This window comes from Poecile atricapillus, chromosome 38 (assembly GCF_030490865.1).
Source record: "Poecile atricapillus isolate bPoeAtr1 chromosome 38, bPoeAtr1.hap1, whole genome shotgun sequence".
Classification (NCBI taxonomy): domain Eukaryota; kingdom Metazoa; phylum Chordata; class Aves; order Passeriformes; family Paridae; genus Poecile; species Poecile atricapillus.
Window position 1 is genome coordinate 3,089,180 of NC_081286.1, and position 26,405 is coordinate 3,115,584.

The 26,405-nt window shown below is 54.5% G+C and overlaps 1 protein-coding gene across 6 annotated transcripts; it reads left to right on the forward strand.

Moving 5' to 3' along the window:
• Window positions 1-350: 350 nt before the first annotated feature.
• SMARCA4 (SWI/SNF related, matrix associated, actin dependent regulator of chromatin, subfamily a, member 4) lies at window positions 351-26,405 on the forward strand. Of its 6 annotated transcripts, none has more exons than XM_058861662.1 (36): window positions 352-495; window positions 1,873-1,927; window positions 3,759-3,986; window positions 4,606-4,738; window positions 5,074-5,448; window positions 5,972-6,070; window positions 6,644-6,884; window positions 7,404-7,530; window positions 7,619-7,792; window positions 8,085-8,258; window positions 8,443-8,610; window positions 8,936-8,986; window positions 9,181-9,311; window positions 9,583-9,640; window positions 10,158-10,276; window positions 10,842-10,992; window positions 11,428-11,591; window positions 11,680-11,746; window positions 11,979-12,089; window positions 12,679-12,921; window positions 13,489-13,602; window positions 13,934-14,041; window positions 14,490-14,576; window positions 14,949-14,995; window positions 15,184-15,350; window positions 16,839-17,002; window positions 19,405-19,632; window positions 19,851-19,937; window positions 21,184-21,261; window positions 22,606-22,824; window positions 23,179-23,429; window positions 23,578-23,686; window positions 23,768-23,869; window positions 24,015-24,147; window positions 24,786-24,925; window positions 25,780-26,405. In XM_058861662.1, exons 3-36 carry the CDS (start codon window positions 3,798-3,800, stop codon window positions 25,810-25,812), a joined length of 4,842 nt encoding a protein of 1,613 aa, XP_058717645.1. In that variant the 5' UTR covers window positions 352-495; window positions 1,873-1,927; window positions 3,759-3,797; the 3' UTR covers window positions 25,813-26,405. The 6 variants fall into 6 exon arrangements, with proteins under 6 accessions (XP_058717648.1, XP_058717645.1, XP_058717647.1 ...); XM_058861664.1 differs by having other exon boundaries at window positions 23,581-23,686; XM_058861665.1 differs by lacking the exon at window positions 25,780-26,405 and having other exon boundaries at window positions 351-495; window positions 23,581-23,686; window positions 24,786-24,973.

Below are 26,405 nucleotides of genomic sequence, written 5' to 3' on the forward strand. Positions count from 1 at the left end.
CCCCGCTCCTTTCCCCGCCTTCTCATTGGCCGCTGCGGGAGAGCGCCGCGCTGATTGGCTGCGTGGGCGAGTGACTGACAGGTCAGCCCGTGGTGGGGAACGGGGATAATCGGCGATCGCGTCTCCCATTGGCTGCCGAGGCGCGGGTGGGCGCGGCCTCTCCCCGCCCCCCTCCCTTCCCTGGCCGGGGGCAGCGCGCCGCGTTCCCATTGGCTGCTTTCGCGGGGGGCGCGGGAGGGGCCGCGGCTCGCGCTCCGCTCCGCTCGCCTCTCATTGGCTGCGCTGGCGCCGGGGCGCCGCGCCATTGGCTGAGCGCGCGCGGCGGACGGGGCTCGGCGCGGGGCGGGGCGCGCAGGCGCGGGCCCGGCGCACCCTCAGGCGGCGGCGGCGGCTCCGGTGGCTCCTTTGTTCCCCCGCCGGGACCGGGGTCGGGATCGTGTCGAGATCGGGCCGGGATGAGCCCCGGGCAGGGCCCCGGGAAGGGCCCCGGCCCCGGTAAGGCCGAGCGGGGGGGGGCGCGGGGCGGGTACGGCGGCCCGCGAGGGTCACGGGCCCTTTGTTCGGGACCGGCGACGACCTCAGCCCGGGGTGCTCGGCCTTGGGGATCCCCCCCCCCACCACCACAGGATCGGCCCCCCCTTCACCCCCCACAGGTTCCATCCCCCCTCAGCATCCTATATCCCCCATTTTTCCCCCCTCCATATCCCCCTATTTTCCCCCCATATCTGCTTTTCCCAGACCCCCTATATCCCCCTTTCCCTCCTCCATTTCCCCTCATATCTCACTGTCCTGCCATGTATCTCCCTTTCCCCTCACAAACCCTCCCGGATCGTTTCCGTCTTTGTCCTTCCCGATGACACCAAATCCCCCCTGCCCCCCCAATCCTTCCGATCCCGGGGGGCTTCTCCCGCCCCACCCCCCCGAGGCCCTTCCCGGTTCTGTGGGGTCACGGCCCCCCCGCGCTGCTTTTGGGAATCCCGATTTTTTCACCTCCCCTTTCCCGACTCCGTTTTCCCCCATCCTTTCCCATCTCCCCTCCTGCCACAAATTACCCGGTTTTCCCCCATTTTTGAGGGGAGGGTGACGCGATTTCCGAGGCCGCTCGGATGAATTCCCGAATTTCCCGCTGGGAATTCGGCCCCTTCCTGCAGGAATCCAGGGCAGGTCTGGGGAGGGGGTATCGGGTCGCAGCAGGCCCCCCGATTTTGGAAGGGGAGGGATTTATCCCGATCCATTTATCCCCGTTTCAGCCCCGCCTCCTTTTCACCTCCGTGAATTCCCACTGCTGGAATTACCCGTTTTCCTGCTCCGGAGGTGGAAGAAGATGGGAACAGCAGGATAAGCAAGGGATTTAATTAAAATTAAAGCTGCATCTGCAGCCCATTCCCATTTCCTCTCCCCCTTCTCGACTTATTTTCCACCCCCCAAATCCCTCCCAGACTCTCCCGCTCCAAAAATGGGCTGAAAAAGCTCAGGAATGGGAAAACCCTCTCCACACCAACCCCATCGATTCATTAATCCAGGGGTTTCTTTCCTGGATTTCAGGATTTAATGACAGTTCCTCACCTGTAATCCAGGGGGGTTTTAATAAAACAATCCAGGAAAATTCAAATTGTGCTGTGGGAATGATTTTTGTGGCTGGAGCAGGTGGAATCCACTGCCTCCAGGAATTATTAAGAGCAATTTTTTTAATGGATTGTGGAGTGTTTTCTCACTGGAAGTCGACAAATTCCCCAAACATAACACTGAATTGGGTTCATCCGTGAGGAAATCGCCATTTTTTAGGAGTCTTGTGCTCCGTTAATGCTCCGGTGCTGCTGGATAATGACATTCCTGACTTAATTCCCAATTAATTCCCGCTTTCCCCCCCAGCCTGGCGTTAGGAGCTCATCCTTCCAGAGGCATAGGAAGACTACCATGCCCGTAGGTAGGTGCTGAAATTTCCCCCTCCCCAGTGTCTGGGGATCTCATGGGAATACTATCCTTGGAAATGACAGGTTTCCTTGGAATTAGGCATGAAATTCCCATGGTTGGGAGGGAATGGTGATACCAGGACTGGAAAAGAGCAGGAATGGAGCTTAATTAAAAATTCATTCCCTGGTATCCGTGGAATGGCGGTGGTTTTCCTGGGAAAGCCATGCTGGGATGAACTGTCATATCAAGCAGGAATTAATCCCTCTCTTTCCTGGAAAACCACTTTGTCAATCCCTGTTTTCCTCATCGGATGAGGGGACAGGAACGGCTCTGTCCATGGGAGATTCCCAAGGGCTGGAATGACTTAAATTGGGATAAATTCCTCCGTGTAGGGGGAAGCAGGCGCTGGGAAATCTGAATTTTTAACAGTGCCAGAACAACCCAAATGGGGAAAATCAGGGAAAACTATCCCTGGGTGCATGTTTTATCCCATTTCTCACCGTTCCTGGGAGTGTCAGAACCCTCAGAATGGTGATTCTCCAGGCAGCAATCCCCCAGTCCTGGAATTCCGTGGCTGTTAAACTTTCCTTCCTTTGAATCTGAGAATTTCAAGCCAAAGAAGTTTCTGGGGAAAGCCAGGGATGCACACGGATCCTTGGGAGCAGCAGCATCCCTGGAAAACAAATTTTTATGGATGAAAGAGCTTCCAGGTGCCACCAAGGAAGTTTCCTGATGGATTTTAGGAATTTCCCCCCCACTTCATGTCCTGGGAATTGTTGCCCTGGTGTTGAAATCCAGGTTTTCCAGGAAATGAACAGAAATACGGAAGTCTGTGTGAACTTTTCCTGACTCACAGACCCTGGAATTATTAAATCCATGGATTCAGTGCTGCTCTGGAGTGTTCAAGGGGCTCATCCTGAAAAATTAGTGTTTTGCTTGGAAAAGTTTTTTTGGTTGTTTTTTTTCCTTATGGAAAAGGAGGATTTTTCCACAAAAACCTACTCTGAGTTTTGCCTGGAAAAGGGAGGAACTTGCTTTGGGTAAGGAGGGATTTGCACAGAAAATGAGGAGTATGCCCAGGAAAAGGGATTTTTTTCTGGAGAAGGAGTTTTTTCCCTGGAAAGAGAAGGGATTTTCCTGGAAAGGGAGCATCTCCCATAAGAATTCCAGTGGTTTTGTGTGAAATCTCTCCCTCTTTGGGACTGGGGGATGGATGCAGCTTCCCAGCAAACCCATTCCAACTCACCCCAGATTGGGATCAGCATCGTGACTCTTCATGGCCCTTCTGAGTTACCAGGAATTCCCAGATCTTGTGCAAGATTGACACTTATCCCTCTAGGATGGATCAGATTGGGCCATTCCCATTCCTCTTTCCCCATTAAATCAGTCAGTCCACATCATTCCTTGGTGCTGGACGTGCAAGCTGATTCCGTGTTTCTCATTTCTCAGGGTTGGGAACGGAGCAGTGGATCTGGTGTTGAGATCTTGGTGATGGATTGCAGAAGGGGGTTACCTATCACTCCTCCCTCCGTGATGGGTTGGGAAGCAGATTTCCCATCCCTCCTGCTTTGAGGACGGATTGGGAATAGGATTCCCATTGCTTGTTCCCAAATGATGGATTTGGGAGGGGATTCCTTGCTCCTTATTCCTGGCTAACAGATTTGGAAGCGTGTTTCCCATTCCAAACGCCTCAAGGATGGATTGGGAAGTGAATTCCTCGTGCCTGAGCATGCACTGTGGAGAGGGTTTCTTGCTCATTCCTCGATCATGGATTGGGAGGAGTGTTTCTCACCTGGTGCTTTTTCAGTTCATTCCCAGAATTAACCCATTAACCCCCATTCCAGGTGTGGCTCCAGGCACCCATTCCCAGCTCCTGATGTGAGATGGCGACTCCAGAGCCTCCGCTGGGAGGGACCCCCCGGCCCGGCCCCTCTCCTGGTCCCGGCCCTTCCCCGGGATCCATGCTGGGCCCCTCTCCCGGCCCTTCTCCCGGATCCGGACACTCGGGACACTCGGGACATGCGCTCCCGGCACCAGGATACGCCCCGGACACCATCCACCCCCTGCACAAGGTGAGGCATCCCGGCATTCCGGGCCTCAGAAACCCTCAGCCTTGGGTGGGGGATTTATCCCCATTCATGTGTGCCCCCAGCCTTGTCACCTCTGCAAACTCCCACTGCTGGAATGTTCTGTTTTCCTCCTCCAGCATCAGAAGGAGATGGGAAGAGGAGGGTAACTAAAGGATGTAGTTAAAATCCATCAGCTGCACCTGCAGCCCCTTCCCATTCCTCTCTTCTCTCTCCTCCCACCTTATTTCACCCCCCATCCACCCCAAATCCCTCCTGGACTCTTCTGCTCCAAAAATGCACTGAAAAACCTCAGGAATGGGAAAATCCCCAACCCCACCCCCATTAATTAACTAATTAATTGAGAGGTTTTTCTTCCTGGATTTCATGCTTTAACAACAATTCCTCGCCTGGGGAATCCAGGGGGTTTTTAATAAAAAAATCCAGGAAATTGTGCTGTGGGAAGGATTTTCACGGCTGGAGCAGGTAGAATCTGACAATAATGAAATGGAGCTCCAGCTCCAACCCCTGGGAATTCTGTGGGCTGGGCAGGTTGAGAGCATCAGGATTTCCTGCAGGAATGCTCTGCCAGTGTCTGATTTCCCGGGGTGTTTCTCTCCTGCAGCCCCTGGATCCGATGCATGAGAAGGGAATGTCGGAGGATCCGCGCTACGGGCAGATGAAGGGAATGGGAATGCGGCCAGGGGGACATGCAGGAATGGGCCCCCCACCCAGCCCCATGGATCAGCATTCCCAAGGTTGGGAACATGGGAAGAAACACGGTGGGGGGAAGGGGAGGAACTGTGTCCAAATCCTGGATTTGGAGAGGCAGGGGGTTTCATCATTCCAGGCTTAAATCCTGGATACCAGGGCATAAATCCCAAATTCCAGTAGCACTCCAGGGGATTTCCAGGTCCACATGCTGGATTTTGGGGGAGGAACGATAAAGTCCTGTGGGGTTTGGGGAGGGCGGAAATCCGTATTTTTGAGGGCAGACACGGCTCTCCAGAGATTCCAGCTGTAAATCCTTCATTTTGGGTTGGAATTCAACCCCTTGCACCACTCCCAAGCACATCCCTGTGTTCCCTGCCAGGTTATCCATCCCCTCTGGGTGGCTCGGAGCACGCCTCCAGCCCAGTGCCATCCAACGGCCCCTCCAGCGGCTCCGCGGGCGGCTCTGGAGCGGCGCTGGATGGCTCCGGCTCCGACTCGCCGGCGCTGGGCCGGGGCCCGTCCCCGTTCAACGCGGCGCAGCTGCACCAGCTCCGCGCCCAGATCATGGCCTACAAGCTGCTGGCGCGGGGGCAGCCGCTCCCAGAGCACCTCCAGGTCGCCGTCCAGGGAAAGCGGCCCCTGCCCGGGATGCAGCCGCAGATTCCTGCTCTACCTCCGCCCGCCGGCGCCACGCAGGGCCCGGGACAAGCGCCCGGAGCGGGGCAAGCGCCGCCCGGGTATTCCAGACCTCACGGTGAGGAGGGGCTGGGGGGAAGCAGGGGACTGGGATTGTCTGTCTGGTTGTGTCCTGGGCAATCCAAGGGGAGCTCATCTTGTTCCATCCTGAGGGATCTGTGGGGAGCTTGTCCTGTTCCATCCTGGGATCTGTGGGGAGCTCATCCCGTTCCATCTCATGTTATCCTGGGAAATCCAGGATTGTCCTGGGATAGTCATGAAGAGCTTGTCCCGCTCTGTCCCAGGGGATCCATGGGAAGGGACCTCATCCCATCCCAATCCTGGATGATCCATGTTTCTCCAGTATCCCCAGTCTGGGTTTCCCACTCTTCTCCCTCCTGTGTCCATGGGCATTCCAGAGGCTGAGATTTGAGGTCCATCCAGACTCTGGCAGTTCGGGGGAGAGGGAGCTGTACCTGCATGTCCTCATCTTCAGCCAGAGCAGACGGGTCTTCCACTGGGACTCACCCCCTGAAGTCAGCATCCTCATGGGATTTCCCTCTTTCTTTTCCCTTCTCTGCCTGATTTTTGGGCATTTCCAGGAATAGGAGGGCCCAACATGCCCCCTCCCGGACCCTCAGGAGTTCCCCCCGGCATGCCGGGCCAGCCCCCCGGGGGCCCCCCCAAGCCCTGGCCAGAAGGTAAGACCTGGGTCACAAAATTTCTGGGAATTCATCCCAGATCTGTGAGCAAGGGATGCTCTGGGGATGGGAATGGAAGGAAGATCCTGGTTAAAGCCCTGGAATTAGCTGGAGTTCTATGGATGGCTGCTTTAACTTCTGTACTGGAGCTTTGCAGGGATGCCTGTCTCATTCCAAAATAGACATTTGGAGTTTTTTAGGGAATTGTGCTTTATTTTCCCATAAACAACTGGAGTTTGGGGGGATTGGGGACTGATTTCCAGCCAAATAATTGGAATTTTTTGCAGGGGATAGGGGTTAATTTTCAGCCAAATAATTAGACTTTTTTTAGGATCTAGGGTTGATTTCCAGGTAAATAAGAGGAGCTTTGCAGGGAATTGGGATGAATTTCCCATTAAATCTCTACAGTTAGTCCACAAGCTCATTCTGAGCGAGATATTCAGATTTTTGGGGAATTTAAGTTCATTTCTGACCGAATAATTGGGTTTTTTTTTTGCGGGAATTGAGATCCACATCTCCCGGGAAGCTGTGCCTGTGCCCAGGCCGGTGTTCCCACACTCCCTGTTCCCACAGGGCCGCTGTCGGCGGCGGCTCCGGGCGGGGCCCCCCAGAAGCTGCTGCCGCCCCCCCCTGCGGGCCGTCCCTCCCCCGTGCCCCCGGCTGTGCCCCCAGCGTCCCCCGGGCCCCCCCCGCCCTCGCCGGGGCAGCCGGCGCCGCCCGCGCTCCCGATCCATCCCAAACAGAACCGGATCACCCCCATCCAGAAACCCCGCGGCCTCGACCCCGTCGAGATCCTGCAGGAGCGCGAGTACAGGTATGGCCCCACCTGGATTCCTGTTCCCGGGGATCCTCCCAGTCCCAGCTGCCTGCATCCCATGTTCCTTTTTCCTGAGATCCCTCTGGATGAGCAAGAGGACGTTTTCCTTGGAATTCCCAAGACTTCTCCCAGCCCCAACTTCCCCCCATCCTGTTTTCCCATTTCCCAGTGTCCACAGGTGCAGAGGGGTGAGTGGGAGTGGGTTTTCCTTGGAAATTCCCAAGGTTTCTCCCATCTCTAACTGCCTCAATCCCATTTTTCCTCTTCTCAAGATCCAGAAGGATGAGCAGAACGTTTTCCTTGGAGATTCTTACTGACCCTTCCCAGCTCTGTTGCCCTTCCCTGGCCGTGCTCTGGCCTTGCTGTGTCCTTGTTCCCATGGGGGTCCCCAAAACTCATCCCAGGATTCTGGAAGCAACTTCCCAATGCCCTTGCCCTGCTCCCATGCTCTTCCCAATGGGAATTAGGTTGGGAGTGAGCTGAACTCGTCCTGAAATTCCTCCCCCTCCTCCGCAGACTCCAAGCCCGCATCGCCCACCGCATCCAAGAGCTGGAAAACCTTCCCGGCTCCTTGGCCGGAGACCTGCGGACCAAAGCAACCATCGAGCTCAAGGCTCTGCGGCTGCTCAACTTCCAGCGCCAGGTGAGCGCTGGGAAGAGCAGGATTTGGGAGCAGGAATGGTGCAGGGTGACCCCGGCTGTGATCACACACGGTTTTCCCGGGGTTGCAGCTGCGGCAGGAGGTGGTGGTGTGCATGCGGCGGGACACGGCGCTGGAGACGGCGCTCAATGCCAAGGCCTACAAGCGCAGCAAGCGGCAGTCGCTGCGTGAGGCCCGCATCACGGAGAAGCTGGAGAAGCAGCAGAAGATCGAGCAGGAGCGGAAGCGCCGGCAGAAGCACCAGGTCGGGGGATCCCTGGGAATCGGGGCAAGGAGGTGACAGGGGTGGAGGGATAAGGGGATCACCTGGTTTGGGAAGGTTGACTCTGGAGGATGGTGGCCAAGGGTTTGGTGATGGCTGTTGGGACCACTCAGTGGCCATTGGGACTCTCCAATGGCCAATGGGACCCTTTACTGACTGCTGAGACTCTCCAATTCCCTTTGCTCTCTTCCAACCACCACCAATCCCTGCCAACTCCGCCATTCCAGCTTCCCACGCAATCCCCGCGCACCTGACGACGTGTTCTGTTCCACAGGAATACCTCAACAGCATCCTGCAGCATGCCAAGGACTTCAAGGAATACCACCGGAGCGTGAGTGGGAAGATCCAGAAGCTGACCAAGGCGGTGGCCACGTACCACGCCAACACCGAGCGCGAGCAGAAGAAGGAGAACGAGCGCATCGAGAAGGAGCGGATGCGCCGGCTCATGGTGAGCCAGATGTGGGGTACCGGGAAAAAGCAGCCAAGAGACAGGAGGGGAGGGATCAGGGGGATGCAGTGGGATCTGTGTCCTCACTGAAGGTGAGGAGGGGCACCGAGGGGTGTGTGGGATGAGGTCAGGGTGATCCCAGCTGCTTCCAGGTGATCCCAAGTGTGTTGTTCACCCCGGGCAGGCAGAGGATGAGGAGGGCTACCGGAAGCTCATCGACCAGAAGAAGGACAAGCGCCTGGCCTACTTGCTGCAGCAGACAGATGAGTACGTGGCCAACCTAACAGAGCTTGTGCGGCAGCACAAGGCAGCCCAGGTGGCCAAGGAGAAGAAGAAGAAGAAAAAGAAGAAGGTGAGAGAGAGAAGAAACTCTAGAAATGGCACTGGGAATAGCTCATGGAGGGAGCACCAGGGCTGGACTGCACAGGCTGACTCCCCTCTCCTTCTGCCTCCTCCTCTTCTCTCTTTCTTTCCTTCCCTTCTTCTCTTCACTCTCTTTCTCTTCTCTTTCCTTTTCTCCTTTCCTTTTCTCCCTTCCCATCCTTCATCTCCTTCCCTTTTTTGTTCCCCTTCCTATCCTTTTCTTCTTTCTCTTCTTTCTCTTCCTTCTCTTCTCTACACCCCCTCTCCTTCCTCTCCTTCCTTTTCCTTCTCCTCCTGCCCTGTTGCTCCCACAGAAGGCGGAGAACGCCGAGGGACAGGCTCCAGCCATCGGCCCCGATGGGGAGGTGAGTCCAGACTCAATCCATGGATCCTGGGATGGCTGGGAAGGGGCCACAGACCATTCCACTCCAGCCCACCACGGGCAGGGAGCACAGGCCAAGTCCCACTGGGTCCATCAGGATCCTCCCTTTTCCCAGTGGCTTCAAGGGGGGTTTGGGGCTGAGAATTCCCAATCCCGATCCATTGGTTCCTCCCACAGCCACTGGATGAGACGAGCCAGATGAGCGACCTCCCGGTGAAGGTGATCCATGTGGAGAGCGGGAAGATCCTCACCGGCACCGATGCACCCAAGGCCGGGCAGCTGGAGGCCTGGCTGGAAATGAACCCCGGGTATGCTGGGAATACTGGGAATGGGGCACTGGGAATGCTGCAGCTGGGAATAGCAGAGCTGGGAGTGCTGGGGTTGGGAATGGGAGTAGGAAGATGGGGATGCTGGAGTCGGGAATGGAGTGGAGGACTGGGAATGGCAGTGGAGAGCTAGGAGTGCTGGACCCAGGAGGAAATGGGAGTCTGGGAACGTCAGAGCCGGGAGGGAACAGGGAGCTGGGAACACCAGAGCCAAGTTCCATTTGGAATTCCCTTTCCCCTATTTTCCCCCCAGGTACGAGGTGGCTCCACGCTCCGACAGCGAGGAGAGCGGCTCCGAGGAGGAGGAGGAGGTGAGGGTGGTCCTGCAACATTCCCACTGGGAGTGTTCTGGGAGGAACAGGAGAGAGCTGACCTTGGCAATGGCTGTTTGGCAGCTCAGAAAAAATGGGATAAAATGGAACAAAACAGGAAGGATAACATGGATTAAAATGAGACAGAATAGTATAAACATGGAATAAAGCTATAGTGTAAAATGGGACCAAACAATAGGATAAAATTAATTGGAAAATAATAAAAAATGGGAAAAAAGTATTAAAAAATGGGATAAACTGAGATATAAAAATTTAATAAAATAGGGGGATAAAATGGAATCTCTTGTGTTAAACAAGTGCTGGGCAGCTGGGAACACTTGGAAATTCCCTTTCAGAGACCCCAGTTTCCATCCTGAATATCCCTGGCATGTTTCCAAAGGGAATGGCAGGATTCTGTGGGAGCCTCCCATCTCTGGGAGCTTTGGGTGGGAGGGTGTGGGTGCTTCCCAGGATGTTCCTGAGGCAGTTTTTCCTGAAATTCCTGGGAATCCTGCAGGAGGAGGAAGAGGAGCAGCCACAGCCAGCGCAGCCAGCACTGCCCGTGGAGGAGAAGAAGAAGATTCCAGATCCAGACAGTGACGATGTCTCGGAAGTGGATGCCCGACACATCATTGAGTGAGCCCTTCCCTCTCTCTTCCCATTTTCCTGCTCCACATTCCCATTCCCAGTCACTTCCCTGCCCCAGGAGCAGGGTTCCACAAGCAGCATTCCCCCAAGCCCATTTTTTTTCCAAGTCTTCCAGAACAAGCCATAACATGGCATTTTATCTGGAAATTCAGTGGGAAAACCACCTCACACAGGACTGACTGTGTTTCCCAGGGATTCCCCCAACAGCATCATCCTTCAAACCTCCCTTTTTCCACCCCAGAAATGCAAATCATCTCCCTTTTTCCTCCTTTATTTTCCCATTTCTGCCCATGAGGAGCAGGGATCCTCCCTCTCATCCATGTCTTTCCATCTCATTATCACCCTCTCTTCCAGTATTCCTGTTTTTCCTCCAAGTTTCCTCCTCTTCCCCTATCTATCCCATATTTTTCTTCCCTCACCCATTATCCCAGTTTTCCCCCCATTTCCCCTGCTCACCTCATTTATTCCCCCCACACTTCCCCCCACCCCATTTCCCCCGCTCTGACCCCGTTCCCTGGCGCGCCATGAGACGTTATCCCGATTTTCCGGGCAGGAACGCCAAGCAGGACGTGGATGACGAGTACGGGGTGTCGCAGGCGCTGGCGCGGGGGCTGCAGTCCTACTACGCCGTGGCTCACGCCGTGACTGAGCGCGTGGACAAGCAGTCGGCCCTGATGGTCAACGGCGTCCTCAAGCAGTACCAGGTCTGGGACCCTCGGGGGTGTGGGAGTGCCGGGGGAGACAACGGAGACTCTGGTGGTCCAGGGGTGGGATAATAGGATAAGAAGCTGGGAGCAGTGTGGGATGAGGACCTGTGGTAGGGTAATGACTGTAGGATAAGGAGCCAGGGCTGGAGAGGGATAATGAGTCTGAGGTGGTGTGGGATAATAAATGGAATGGTGTGGGATAATGAGCCAAAGCCAGAGTGGGATAATGAGGTGAAGCCAGAGCTGGATAATGAGCTGGATTTCCTCCCTGCTGGGAGCCAAACCCATCGCGTTCTGTGTGAATCCATGGAATATCCCAATTCCTTCAATTGGCTCTGAGTAATTAACCCAACCTCATTACCATCTCATTTGCATGTAGCCAGGCAGGGCGCTCTCCCACCCCCATTCCCACCCCCATGTGCATTCCCACAGATCAAAGGCCTGGAGTGGCTCGTGTCCCTGTACAACAACAACCTCAATGGAATCCTGGCGGATGAGATGGGATTGGGGAAAACCATCCAGACCATCGCCCTCATCACGTACCTCATGGAGCATAAGCGGATCAACGGCCCCTTCCTCATCATCGTCCCGCTCTCGTGAGTACCGGAGCGCCTGGAAAATCCCACCCAGCTGCCACACTCCAGCCCCTCATTCCCAGATTCCCACCCTTTCCATGTCCCCCAGGACTTTGTCCAACTGGGCCTATGAGTTCGACAAATGGGCTCCTTCCGTGGTCAAGGTCTCCTACAAGGTAAGCGCCGCGCTCCTCGGATTCCATTTTCCTCTTCCCGCTCTGGTACCGTTATGCTGAGGAAGCTGCACTGGGTCCCAGCTCCATGAAATCCCAATTTTAGTTGTTCCTCAGCAGCAGGAAGCCCCAAACCGCCTCACTTTTCTGTTCCCTGTGGATAACAGCCCCTCCTACCCCCTCTTCTGGGAATTCCCTCCTCTCCTGACGTTACTGGTTGGAATTCTCCCTACAGGGCTCTCCGGCGGCACGACGCGCCTTCGTCCCGCAGCTCCGGAGTGGAAAATTCAACGTCCTGCTCACAACATACGAGTACATCATCAAGGACAAGCACATCCTGGCCAAGGTGAGGCTGGGAGGCACTGGACCTGGAGGTTTTCCCAATCTCACCTGCACACAGATGCTGTAAACAGGAAAATCCCTGCCTTGTTTATGCTAAAACCTGGTATTTTATTCCTTGGAGCCTCTGCAGGAGCTGCTCCCCCTTGGCAGCCAAAGCTGAGGTGGAATTCCTGCTCCTGCTCGTGATTTTTAGCAACATATCCCATGATCCATCAGATAAGGTGGTTCCCTTTTCATGAAAAATTCCTTGGATGATTAATATTAATTGGATCCCTACAAGACCATTGTTGCCAAGGGGTTCAGATCCATGGCCACGGAGGAAGGATAAGTGGGATGGAGCATTGTGGGAATGGAACAGTACTCGGATAATGCTCCAAATCCCAATGTTTGAGACTGAGGAAGTAGGGCCTCCTCCTCCTCCTCAGTGGAGCTGGGATCAGCCATCCTGGCAGGGATCCCCTGGTTTCCCTCCTGGCACGTTCCTCTCTCAGAGCCTCTTTGAGCTGCTCCAGCGTCACGGAGCCACCGCGAGCTACTCCGGGCACATCCACACCCCCTGGTTCCCAGCATCCCTGCCCTTCCTGCTCCCACAGATCCGCTGGAAGTACATGATCGTGGACGAGGGGCACCGGATGAAGAACCACCACTGCAAACTGACGCAGGTGCTCAACACCCACTACGTGGCCCCGCGGCGGCTGCTCCTCACTGGGACCCCGCTCCAGAACAAGCTCCCGGAGCTCTGGGCGCTCCTCAACTTCCTGCTGCCAACCATCTTCAAGAGCTGCAGCACCTTCGAGCAGTGGTTCAACGCGCCGTTTGCCATGACCGGGGAGAAGGTGCGGGAAAGGGAGAATGCGGGAGTGGGTGGGGGCTGCTGGCAGCAGGGATGGGATTGGAGTCGATGTTAATGGATAGGGAGGGGTTGGAAGTGTCTCTGGAGTTCTGGGACGTGGATCAGTGTCTTTAATGGATCTGGAGAAGCCGGAAGTGGCTCTGGAGCTGTGGGATGTGGTGTTACCATTCACAGCTGCAGAGGGGATGGAATTGACTCTGGAGCTGTCAGATGTGGCTCACTGTTAATGGCTCCAGAGGGGTTGGGAGTCTCCCTGGAGCTGTGGGAGGTGGCTCAGTGTCCCCATTGTGGGCTCTGTTCCCTTCTCTGGGTGACAATTCCCTTCCCTGGTGACAATTCCCTGCCTTCCCCATCCCGGGATACTCCCATGGAGCTTCATCCCACTCCAAACTCTCGAGTCGAGCAGGCAATTTTATTGATCCCGCTAGGAATTGAGGGTCAGGGGGTTCTTGGAGCAGAGGGACGGGGTGTTTTGGGATGTTGGGGGTCCATCCAGTTCCATTTCTGATGACAATTCCTGTTCCTGGTGACAATTCCCTTCCCTGGCCAGGTGGACCTGAACGAGGAGGAGACGATCCTCATTATCCGCCGCCTGCACAAGGTGCTCCGGCCCTTCCTGCTCCGGCGCCTCAAGAAGGAGGTGGAAGCTCAGCTGCCAGAAAAGGTGACACCTTGCCTCTCCCCATCCTGGGATATGCACATGGAGCTTCATCCCACTCCAGAACCATTGCTGGGTTGGGTTGAACAGGTGTTTGGGTTGATCCTTCTGGGAACCGGGGGTTTGATGAGTTCTTAGAGTGAGATTTTGGGGTCCATCCCAATCTTCCCCATTCTGGGCTACACTTAGGGGATGTCCATGCTGCTCTTCCCCATCCTGGAACGTGCAGGTGGAGTTTCACCCCGCTCCACAGTCATTGCTGGGTTGGGTTTGATCCCTCTGGGAATTGGTGGTTTCCCAGAGGGGCTGGGTGTGACTCCCCATTGGGTCCTGGCAGGTCGAGTATGTGATCAAGTGCGACATGTCAGCGCTGCAGCGGGTCCTGTACCGGCACATGCAGGCCAAGGGCGTCCTCCTCACCGATGGCTCAGAGAAAGACAAGAAGGTCTGGATTTGGGAATGGGTGCTGGGAATGCTGAGCATGGGCGGGTTTGTCTCCACTGCAGGGTGGGTTGAGCTTGGGCTCCCAAAGCATTTGGGTGATCCATGGAGGTTCCTCAAAGCCATCAACAGGTCTGTGAGGAATTTGTGTTTTGTAAAAACACAAAATAATTGGAAAAAGACACTTTGATCCCAGCTAAAAGCTAGAGGTGGGAGATTCCCTGTTTTCCGGCTCCATTCCCACAAAACAGCTGGGTAGGAGCAGCCTCACCTCAAGGGGACTTGGAGGTTTCTTAAAACCTTTAATTTATTTTAACATCTCTGAGCCCCACTGTCAAGACTGTGAACTCCCAGTCGATGTTCCCAAACATTCCTGGGAATGCTGGACTGGCAAGGACAGATGGAACCCAGCATTAATCTGGGTTTTTAACCTCCTGGATTGTTCCTGGCAGGGGAAGGGCGGCACGAAGACGCTGATGAACACGATCATGCAGCTGCGCAAGATCTGCAACCACCCCTACATGTTCCAGCACATCGAGGTCAGGCCGACGTGCAGAAACGGGGATAAACCCAGGGGGATGAACCTAAACAGCCATAAACCCCCCAGAGTTCAACCCAGGAAAGCCAGGGATGAATCAAAAAGAGGGATAAACCCAACAAAACTGGGGTAAACCCAAACCAGGGATAACCCTAATGGGGATAAACCCAAGCAGGGATAAACCAAAACAGAGCTAAACCCAAGAAGGATGAACCAAACCAGGTCATCGGGCCCACCCACTCCCAACACTCTGTTTTCCATCCAAACCAATCCATTCCAAGAGGGAATTGGAGAGGGAGCAGGGCTTGGCTCTTTTAGGCAGCTGCAGACAGTTTGTGCTGGTTTCTGACACAGTTTCTCCTCTCGATTTCAGGAATCCTTCTCGGAGCACTTGGGGTTCACGGGCGGGATCGTGCAGGGGTGAGTCACGAATTTTGGAATTACCAGTGAAGAAATTTGTGAATTTGCAAACTCAAATGGTTTCTAGGGGTGCAGGATGAACGACCTTCACCCCAGGCAGCCAGATGATCCCAGCAAGGGGGAGAAACCACATTCTCAGCCTCAAATCCTGGCTGTCCTCTCATTGTGCTGGTTTTTGTCTGTCCCAGGCTGGATTTATACCGTGCCTCCGGGAAATTTGAGCTCCTGGACCGGATCCTGCCCAAGCTCCGGGCCACCAACCACAAGGTGCTGCTCTTCTGCCAGATGACCTCCCTGATGACCATCATGGAGGACTATTTTGCTTACCGCGGCTTCAAATACCTCAGGCTGGATGGTGAGTGCCCCTGGGGTGGGTGGGGGTCAGTGGTGCCCCTGGGTGGGGGTCAGTGGTGACCCCTGGGGCGGGTGGGGGTCAGTGGTGACCCCTGGGGCGGGTGAGGGTCAGTGGTGCCCCTGGGTGGGGGTCAGTGGTGCCCCTGGGGCGGGTGGGGGTCAGTGGTGACCCCAGGGCGTGGGGGGACAGTGGGTGCCCTGCTCAAGGTGGAGCTCAAGGTCAAGACATCAAGAAAGACATCAAGATGGAAAGAAATGAAGATATTGTGCTGGACAGAAAGATATTGAGGAATATCAAGATAGAAAAATACAGAGCTATCAAGATACGAAGATAAACCTCTAAGTAAAGCTGTAAGGATATCAAAATAGATTGGAAGATACTGAGATAAATTTCAATGTGTCAGTATCAAGGGAGAAAGTGAGATATCAGTAAATATAAAGATTGATGTCTTGATATCCAGATTGCAAGGTCAATATTGAGTCATTGATACTGAGACATCAATAGTGAGATTGATATCAAGGTTTGTATCAAGATTGGCATCAAGATTTCAAATACCAATATCTTGATATCCAGATTGCAAGATCAATATCAAGACATTGAGATAGCAAGATTGATATCAGTATTTATATCAACATCAAAGTCATCAAGATATTGATATTGAGATTGATATCAAGATATCAAGATCAATATCTTGATATCCAGATTGCAGTATATACATCAAGGCATTGATACTGAGATACCAGTAGAAAAATCAATATCAAGGTTGGTATCAAGATCAGCATTAAAGATATCAAGATCAGGGTTTCTATCAAGACTGATTCAAGATATCAGAGATTGATATCAATATTTTTTAAGTTTTGATATCAAGATATTGAAGGCTATCTCAATCTATCAAAGATTGATATCAAGTTATAGAAGATTGATGTCAGGATGGATATCAAGATGTCAAAGCTGGATATCATGGCATCATGTCCTCATTGTCTGCTGTTTTTCCCATTTATTCCAGCTGATCTCCTGATTAATCCTGGGATCTTGTCAGGTTGGGTGAGGGCCCTGGGGACTCCCATGTGACTAAAACAAATCTGGATTAATTGGTTGGATTGCAGGGTTGAGTCGGAGCAGGTTGGGCTTTATGGTCCCTTCCAGCACAAATGGTTCCGTGATTTGGAAATGAACACGGGTTAAGAGCACAGATGTGACCCATGGGCCCCACATATCCCTGAGAACGGCCCCAGAGTGGCCTCAACGCTGCCGTAATTCCGGCTGCTGCAATCCCCACTTTTGGGACACCTCCCGCCCCACCTCGGAGCAGGATCCGCCCCTTTTTCCCTCCTTTTTCCAATCTTTCTACCAAAATCAGCCCAGCCTTACACAGGACCCCCTCCCAGGGGGAAAGGGCTCCCTGTTCCCAATGGAGCCGCTCTCTGGACCCCCAGCACCCCTGGCTCCGGTGCCGGGGGCGGGAGTGACGCCCGTGTGGGATTCCAGGCACCACCAAGGCAGAGGACCGGGGAATGTTGCTGAAGACATTCAATGAGCCAGGCTCCGAGTATTTCATCTTCCTGCTGAGCACGCGGGCCGGGGGGCTGGGGCTCAACCTGCAGTCAGCTGACACCGTCATCATCTTCGACAGCGACTGGAACCCGCACCAGGTACGGCCAGAACCCGCCCGCCCGGAGAGCGGCCCCAAAACGGATCCATGGAATCCAAAATTGACCCAAAAATCAACTTAACATCGGCCCATTGATCCAAAAACACACCCCAAACCCCAATCCATTGACCTGAAAATCAACCCAAAACCAACTGGCCCAAAAAACCACCAACACAGAAATCAACCCAAAACCAACTGGCCCAAAAAAACAACACAGAAATCAACCCAAAACCAACTGGCCCAAAAATCAACTTAAAAGTCAGCCCTTTGATCCAAAAAAACACCCAAACCCCAATCCATTGACCTGAAAATCAACCCAAAACCAACTGGCCCAAAAAACCACCAACACAGAAATCTACCCAAAACCCAGCTGACCCAAAAATTCATTTTAAATTTGGCTCATTGATCCAAAAAAGCATCCAAACCCCAATCCATTGACCTGAAAATCAACCCAAAACCAACTGGCCCAAAAAACCACCAACACAGAAATCAACCCAAAACCAACTGGCCCAAAAAAACAGTGACACAGAAATCAACCCAAAACCCAGCTGACCCAAAAATCAATTTTAAAATTGGCCCATTGATCCAAAAAAACATCCAAACCCCAATCCATTGGCCTGAAAATCAACCCAAAACCAACTGGCCCAAAAAAACACTGACACAGAAATCTACCCAAAACCCAGCTGACCCAAAAATCAACTTAAAAGTCAGCCCTTTGATCCAAAAAAACACCCAAACCCCAATCCATTGACCTGAAAATCAACCCAAAACCAACTGGCCCAAAAACCACCAACACAGAAATCTACCCAAAACCCAGCTGACCCAAAAATCAATTTTAAAATTGGCCCATTGATCCAAAAAACCATCCAAACCCCAATCCATTGACCTGAAAATCAACCCAAAACCAACTGGCCCAAAAAAACACTGACACAGAAATCAACCCAAAACCAACTGGCCCAAAAAAACACTGACACAGAAATCTACCCAAAACCCAGCTGACCCAAAAATCAATTCTAAAATTGGCCCATTGATCCAAAAAAACATCCAAACCCCAATCCATTGACCTGAAAATCAACCCAAAACCAACTGGTCCAAAAAACCACTGACACAGAAATCTACCCAAAACCCAACTGACTGACTCAAAACCCAACTGACCGACTCAAAACCCAACTGACCAACTCAAAACCCAACTGACCAACTCAAAACCCAACTGACCGACTCAAAACCCAACTGACTGACTCAAAACTCAGCTGACTGACCCAAAGAGCAGCCCAAGAGCCAGCGACCCCACGTCAGCTGACTGACCCAAACCACAGCCAACCAGCCTAAAATTCAGCCATACAAAAAAAAAAACATCAGTGATCCAACCCAAAACCAACTGGCTGACCCAAAATGCAATGAACCAGCCCCAAAACCGACTGACCCCTTTAAAGAGGAGCCGTGGGGTTGGAATTGTGTCATTCTCCAAGAGCTGCTGGTGCTGTCCTGGAGAGCCACCCCCAAATCCCAGTGCTGCAGCTGGGTTTTTCTGCACCCTCTGTCTCAGAAATAATGAGCAATCAATGATCCCATTCTGCAATTCCCGTAATCCTCTGGGATTGCAGGGGCACATCCCATGTTTTTGAGGATAAAAACGGGGTTTTTGGGACCCCTCATGTAATGCTGCTCGTTTCTACAGTAATGCTGTTCCTGGGGTCCTGGTGATTCTGTTACCCAAATTCCCTAATCCTTGGGGATCCCTGAACAGGGTGCATCCCACATCTCTCCCATGGTTTATTTGAGGTTAAAACCGGCTTTTTTGGCACCTCTTGGCCAATGTGGCCACTTCCTCCAGGACCTACATGGTCCCAACAGTCCTGTTACTCAAATTCCCGTAATCCTTGGTGGTCTTTGAGAGCCCTTGGGGTGATCCCACGTTTTCCCTATTAAGGCTGAAAGTGGAGTTTTGGCAGCTCTCAGCCAGCGCTGCCCCTTCCCATGGGACCTCCATGATCCCATTATTGAATCCCTGTGATCCTCGGGGATCCCTGAGTCCCCTCAGGGCTCATCCCACATCTTCCCTCTGGGTTTTGAGGACAAAAGTGGCAGTTTTGGCACCTCTCTTGCAACACTTGCCCTGTCCCACAGGACTTTCATAGTCCTGGTGATCCAGTTGCCACATCTCCATCATCCTTGAGAATCCCTGCAGATTTTGAGGACAAAATCAGGGGTTTTGGAGCCCTTTGGCCAACACGGCCCCATCCCACAGGATTTACATAATCCTGGTGATCCCATTGCCACATCCCAGTCATCCTTGGGAATCTCTGAATGCCCTCAGGCCCCATCCCACATCTCCCCCCACGGATTTTGAGGACAAGAATGGGATTTTTGGGAGCCCGGTGCTATCGCTGCCCCTTCCCCCAGGACCTGCAGGCCCAGGACCGGGCCCACCGCATCGGGCAGCAGAACGAGGTCCGCGTGCTCCGGCTCTGCACCGTCAACAGCGTGGAGGAGAAGATCCTGGCGGCCGCCAAGTACAAGCTCAACGTGGACCAGAAGGTGATCCAGGCCGGAATGTTCGACCAGAAATCCTCCAGCCACGAGCGCCGGGCGTTCCTTCAGGCCATCCTGGAGCACGAGGAGCAGGATGAGGTGAGGGCTGGAGCAGAGTTCCCGTGGGAATTTGGGGGTCAGGAGTCAGAGAGAAGAGAAGGCAAAAAAAAAAAAAAAAAGAAAAAAAAAAAAAAAGCCAACAAACCAACCCCAGAGCAGGAGCATGGCGGCTTGTTTGGAATTTTTTGGGAGTAGCGTCGGGAACAAAGGCGCCGGATTGACAGCCCTGGAGACTGAATCCCTGTGTTTATCCACAGAGCAGACAGAGCGCGGGCAGTGGCAGCTTCCCCCACGCTGCCTCCTCCCTGTGCCTGGGCGCTGAGTCGGAGGAAGCACCTCTAAAGGTGAGCGGGGTCGTTCAGTCTCCACTGCCCATTCAATCCTCCCGCCAGCACTGCCCGGCACCGCCGCGCCACAGGCAGGGACCGGCCCGCGAGGAGCCCCAGCCGGACAGGGAGGGACAGAACCCAGAGAGAAATGGGCTGGCAAGAGCAAGGAGTGAGATTGAAATGGCCAAAGGTCAGATCTAAATGGCCTGATAGTGCCAGAAATGAGATTTTAAATGGCCTGGAGCAGCCATGAGAGAGTTAGGAGTGGCCTGGAAATGCCAAATAAATGGTAATGGCCTGAAAAGGTAAAGAATTAGTTAAAACCAGCCTGAAAGTGACAAAAGTAAGATGGAAATGGCTTGAAAGTGCCAGAACTGGGGAAAAAACAGCTTAAAGACAGACAAAAGTGAATTAAAACTTGCATGAAAGTGCCAGAAGGGAGTTAAAATGAGACCAAAAGTGCTAAAAATGAGTTAGAACCAGCCTGAAAACAGCCAAAAATGAGTTAAAATCTACCTGAAGGTGCCAAAAGGGAGAAAAAAACAGCCTGAAAGTTCTAAAAGTGAGTTAAAACCTGACTGAAAGGGCTGAAAGTGAGGTAAAACTGACCTCAAAGTGCCAGAAGTGAGTTAAAAACAGCCTGAAAGTGACAAAGGTGAGATAAACTGGCCCAAAAGGAGGCAAAATGATCTAAAGACAGCACAAAAACAGCCACAAAAGACTGAAAGACAAAATGAGCTGAAAGCAAGGATGAATAAAAATGCCTAAAAATGAGAAAACTTTATAAAGAAAATCAAAGCGAATCCCCCCCAAAATGAACTAAAAACCGCCTAAAACCACCCTGAAAACAGGAAAAGAACACAAAAACACTGAAAAACCAGCTAAAAATGCCCCAAACTGAGCTAGAACCGCCCTGAAATGAGCTGAACTACCAAAAAATGAGCAAATAGATACTAAAACACCCCGAAATGAGCAAAAACCACAGGAACAGCCCAAAAAACCAAGCAAAACACACTGAAACCGTCCAAAAAACGAGCAAAAAAATCCATTGAAGCCACCCAAAACCGAGCAAAAACGAGCCTGAAGTGCCCCAAAAGGGGGCCAAACGACAGCGAAAGATGCAGAGGGGAGCGCAAGGCCCCCGAACCCTGAGGAAGGGCCCCGAGCCGTGGGAAGCCAACGAGCGTCGGAGGGGTCTCGGGGGGGCCGTGCCCGAGGCGCCGGGGGCAGCGGCTGAATGCCGGGGTTTGGCTTTTCCCAGGAGGAGGACGAGGTGCCCGACGACGAGACGGTGAATCAGATGATCGCCCGGCACGAGGAGGAGTTCGACCTGTTCATGGTGAGGAAGAGGAGGGGGGGGAGAGGGAGGAAGGGCAGGACGGGAGGAGGAGATGGGAGAGAAGGAAGATTTCCCAAGGGAGAGGAGGAGGAAGGAGAGGAGGAGGTGGGGAAGGGTCTCATGAGGAGGAAAAGGAGCAGGAGATGAGGATCTTGTGAGGAGGAAGAGGAAGGACAGGAGGAGGGGGAGGAGGAGGAAGAGGAGGGAGATCTCACAAAGAGGAAGGAAAAGCTGGGTGAAAGCAGAGAGCAAGAGACAAGGATGAGCAGAAGATCCCCCAAGGAAGAGAAGAAAGGAGAGGAGGAGGAGGAGGAGGAGGAGTAGCAAGAGGGCTTTAGGGTCTCCATGAGGGAGGAAGAGAAGGGTGGGGGAATTGAGGTGTCCATGAGCAGGAGGAGGAGGAGGAAGGAGAGTAAGAGGATAAATGAGAAGGATGAAGAAGGGCAGGAGCCTCCCAGCTCCGGTACGGGATGAGCTCAGGAGCCCCAGGAAGAGCAGGAGGAGCCATGGCCAGGAGTGTGGAAAAAGCCATTTTCCTATCCAGAATTCCCACAGCCCAGGGAAGGGAGGGGAGGGGAGGGGAGGGGAGGGGAGGGGAGGGGAGGGGAGGGGAGGGGAGGGGAGGGGAGGGGAGGGGAGGGGAGGGGAGGGGAGGGGAGGGGAGGGGAGGGGAGGGGAAGGGGCTGAAGAGCGAGAGCTTGTCCTGATGCAGGAGCCTCGATGGCAGCGACATTCCCAGGCTGGGGAATCCTCAGGGACCCAGTCCCAGCGTGCAGGGAGTGTCCGTGCCCGAAATGCCAGTGGTGCTGGACCTGGACAGAGGAGCAGGGCAGGGGGAGGCCAGTGGCTCTGGGACCATCCCCAATTCCCAAAACTCTCCCAGTTCCCAAAACTCCCCGTTCCCAAACTTCTCAATTCCCAAAACTCCCCAACGCTTTGGCTGTGCAGCCTGTGCTGCTCCCAGAATTCCTCTCACAAATCACCCCCAGCTTCCACTGTGGCTCCACCAGCTCACAATTCCCATTCTCATGGTGTGGTTCCTGCACTTCCCAAACCTGCCTCAGTTCTCAAAAGTCCTGCAGTTCCCAGGTTCCTTCAACTCCCAAAACGTTTTCCAGTCCCAAAGTTCCTCCGGTTCCCAAAGCAGCCTCTGGCTCTGGGCGTGGCTCCTCCATCCCTGTTCTTCAGCAGCAATCCCCCTCATCCCATCCCATCCCATCCCATCCCACCTCAGATGCCCCCGATCCCCTCAGAATCCCTCTTTGGATCCATCCCTCATCCCATCCCGCCTCCAAGCCCCGTGAGCGCTGCCCAGAGCCGCTGTGACCGGTTCTGTCCCGGCAGCGCATGGACCTGGACCGGCGGCGGGAGGAGGCGCGGAACCCCAAGCGGAAGCCGCGGCTGATGGAGGAGGACGAGCTCCCGTCCTGGATCCTGAAGGATGATGCCGAGGTGGAGCGGCTCACCTGCGAGGAAGAGGAGGAGAAGATGTTCGGCCGCGGCTCCCGGCACCGCAAGGAAGTGGATTACAGCGATTCCCTCACGGAAAAGCAATGGCTCAAGGTATTCCCAGGGTGGATCTACCCAGAGGGATGGGAATGTGCCTGTGGGGGCTGGAGAAGGTCTACGGTCCCGGAAAATCTCCAGGGTTCCTGGAAGGACCTGGAAAAGGCCCATGGGGTGTGGAAAAACACTCACAGGTCCTGGCAAAATGTCCACAAGTTCTAGCAGGTCCCAGAAAACACCTGTGGGGCCTAGAAAGCTGCCCCAGATGGCAGAAACCACCTGTGGATCCCAAAAAAACACTCCAGGGGTCCCTGGGAGCACTTGTCCCTTTGGAAATCCCCATCTTTCCAGGACCCCCCAGTCCCTGTGGGCCCGCCCATCCCCAGTCCCAAGGATCCCCATTTCCTGCAGGCCATCGAGGAGGGGACGCTGGAGGAGATAGAGGAGGAAGTCCGGCAGAAGAAATCCTCTCGGAAGCGGAAGCGAGAGCCCGAGGGTCCCACGGGGCCCCCCCCAAGCGCCCGGAGCCGGGATAAGGACGAGGAGAGCCGGAAGCAGAAGAAGAGGGGGCGGCCCCCGGCTGAAAAACTCTCCCCAAATCCACCCCCCCTGACCCGGAAAATGCGGAAAATCGTGGATGCAGTCATCAAGTACAAGGACAGGTGAGGGGGGCCAGGTGCTGCCGGGTTCCCAGGCGTTCCCAGGGAACCACGGCTCTGAGGGGATGAAGATCAGAGGGAGTGGGAAGGGATGAGGATGAGGATGAGGATGAGGAAGGCCACCCCTCACGCCCATTTTCCCCCCCCACAGCAGCAGCGGGCGACAGCTGAGTGAAGTTTTCATCCAGCTCCCATCCCGCAAGGAGCTGCCAGAGTACTACGAGCTCATCCGGAAACCTGTGGACTTCAAGAAGATCAAGGTACCGGGATCCTCCAGGATCTGTCAGGATCCATTGGAATCCACCCCCTGAGCCCCCCCCAATCCTTTTTCCTGCTCCCAGGAGCGGATCCGAAACCACAAATACCGGAGCCTCAACGACCTGGAGAAGGACGTGATGCTGCTGTGCCAGAACGCCCAGACCTTCAACCTGGAGGGGTCCCTGGTACGGAAATCCAGGAAAGAGCCCCCAGCATAACCAGGAATGGCCTGGAATTGTGCCTGGGAAGGGTTGGGAATGGCCAGGAACAGCCTGGAATAACAGCCACGATGGCTTGGAATGGCCTGGAGTGACCGGGATCTTCCCCCAGATCTACGAGGATTCCATCGTGCTGCAGTCCGTGTTCACCAGCGTCCGGCAGAAGGTGGAAAAGGAGGAGGAAAGTGACGGAGAGGAGAGCGAGGAGGAGGAGGAGGGAGAGGAAGAAGGATCCGAGTCCGAGGGTGGGTGTGGGGAAGGGGAGGGGATGGATGGGATGGGGATGGGGATGGATGGGATGGGGATGGGATGGGGATGGGATGGGATGGGATGGGGATGGAGGTGGGGTGAGGATAGGATGGGATGGGGATGGGATGGGATGGGATGGAGGTGGGGTGAGGATGGGATGGGGATGGGATGGGGATGGGATGGGGATGGGGATGGAGGTGGGGTGAGGATAGGATGGGATGGGGATGGGATGGGGATGGGATGGGGATGGGGATGGATGGGATGGGGATGGGGATGGGGATGGGATGGAGGTGGGGATGGATGGGATGGGGATGGGATGGGGATGGGATGGGGATGGGATGGGATGGAGGTGGGGTGAGGATGGGATGGGGATGGGGATGGGATGGGGAATGGGGGTGGGATGGGATGGGGATGGGATGGAGGTGGGGATGGATGGGATGGGGATGGGATGGGGATGGGGATGGGATGGGATGGGATGGAGGTGGGGTGAGGATGGGATGGGGATGGGATGGGGATGGGGATGGGATGGGGATGGGGATGGGGATGGGATGGGGATGGGATGGAGGTGGGGTGAGGATGGGATGGGATGGGGATGGAGGATCAGGATCATTTGGAGGGTCTGGATTCCCCCCAGCCCGCTCAGTGAAGGTGAAGATCCGTCTGGGCCGAAAGGAGAAGGTTCCGGAGCGTGGGAAGGGCCGGCGCCGGGGGGGGCGGGGGGGACGCCCCAAACCCCTCCTGAGCGACGACGAGAGCGAGGACGAGCAGGAGGAGGTGAGAGAATCCGGGAATGGCACTGGATCCTGAGAGCCCCAAATCCAGGGAGTGACCCCTGATCCTTCACCCTTGCCCTGAATCCTGGGCTGAATTCCCCAAATCCCAGGAGTGACCTTGGGTTCTGGCAGTGATCTCAAATCCATCATCCTGATCCCAAATCCTGGGAGTGACCCTGAACCCCTCATTCTGACCCCCAAATCCTGGGAATGACCCCCAAACCCTTCATCCTGACCCCAGATCTTGAGCTGAACCCCAAAGTGCCTCATCTCAATCCCAAATCCATGGCCTGACTCCCAGATCCTATCCTGGACCCTCCAAATGCCTCATCTCAATCCCAAATCCATGGCCTGACTCCCAGATCCTATCCTGAACCCTCCAAATGCCTCATCTCAATCCCAAATCCATGGCCTGACTCCCAGATCCTATCCTGGACCCTCCAAATGCCTCATCTCAATCCCAAATCCATGGCCTGACTCCCAGATCCTATCCTGAACCCTCCAAATGCCTCATCTCAATCCCAAATCCATGGCCTGACTCCCAGATCCTATCCTGGACCCTCCAAATGCCTCATCTCAATCCCAAATCCATGGCCTGACTCCCAGATCCTATCCTGAACCCTCCAAATGCCTCATCTCAATCCCAAATCCATGGCCTGACCCAGATCCTATCCTGAACCCTCCAAATGCCTCATCTCAATCCCAAATCCATGGCCTGACCCAGATCCTATCCTGAACCCTCCAAATGCCTCATTTCAATCCCAAATCCATGGGCTGACTCCCAGATCCTATCCTGGACCCTCCAAATGCCTCATCCTGGCCTCCAGTTCCTCACCCCTCTTCCCCCCTTTCCAGGATCGCTCCGGCAGCGGCACCGAGGACGACTGACCCAAACATTCCACGGCTCCAGAATTCTGCGAAACCCCAGAGCCCCCTGCCCCCACTCTCCCCTGTAGCTCCGACGGCAGCGACACCGGAATTCCCAAAATCCTGAAAATCCCAAAAAACCACGTCCAACCTCGTCCGTATTTATACCAGAACCGGCACTGCCGCAGCCACCGGAGCTCCCAGATCATCCCGGATCCGGGTGGTCCTGGATGGTCCAACTGGGCTTACCCCGAGTTGTTTCAGATGGTCCCAAGTTGTCCCTGCTCATCCCAGATCCAGATTGTCCCAAGTGGTCCTGGGCTGTCCCAGATTCAGGTGGTCTCGAACTGTCCAGGGCGATCCAGACCATCCCGGGTGGTCTTAGGTCCTCCTGGATCATCTGAGATCAGCCCAGATCGTCCTTGGATTGTCCTGGATCATCCCAGTCTGTCCTGAGTGGTCCCAGTCTGGATCATCCTGGGTGGTCTCAGGTTGTCCCGGACCACCTTCCATCCCCTGGGATCCTCCTGGCTGATCCCAGTCCCACCTCCCTGCGTTGTCGCTGTCCCTGGATTCCCAGCAGTCGATAATTAATTAATAAATTAATCCTACAG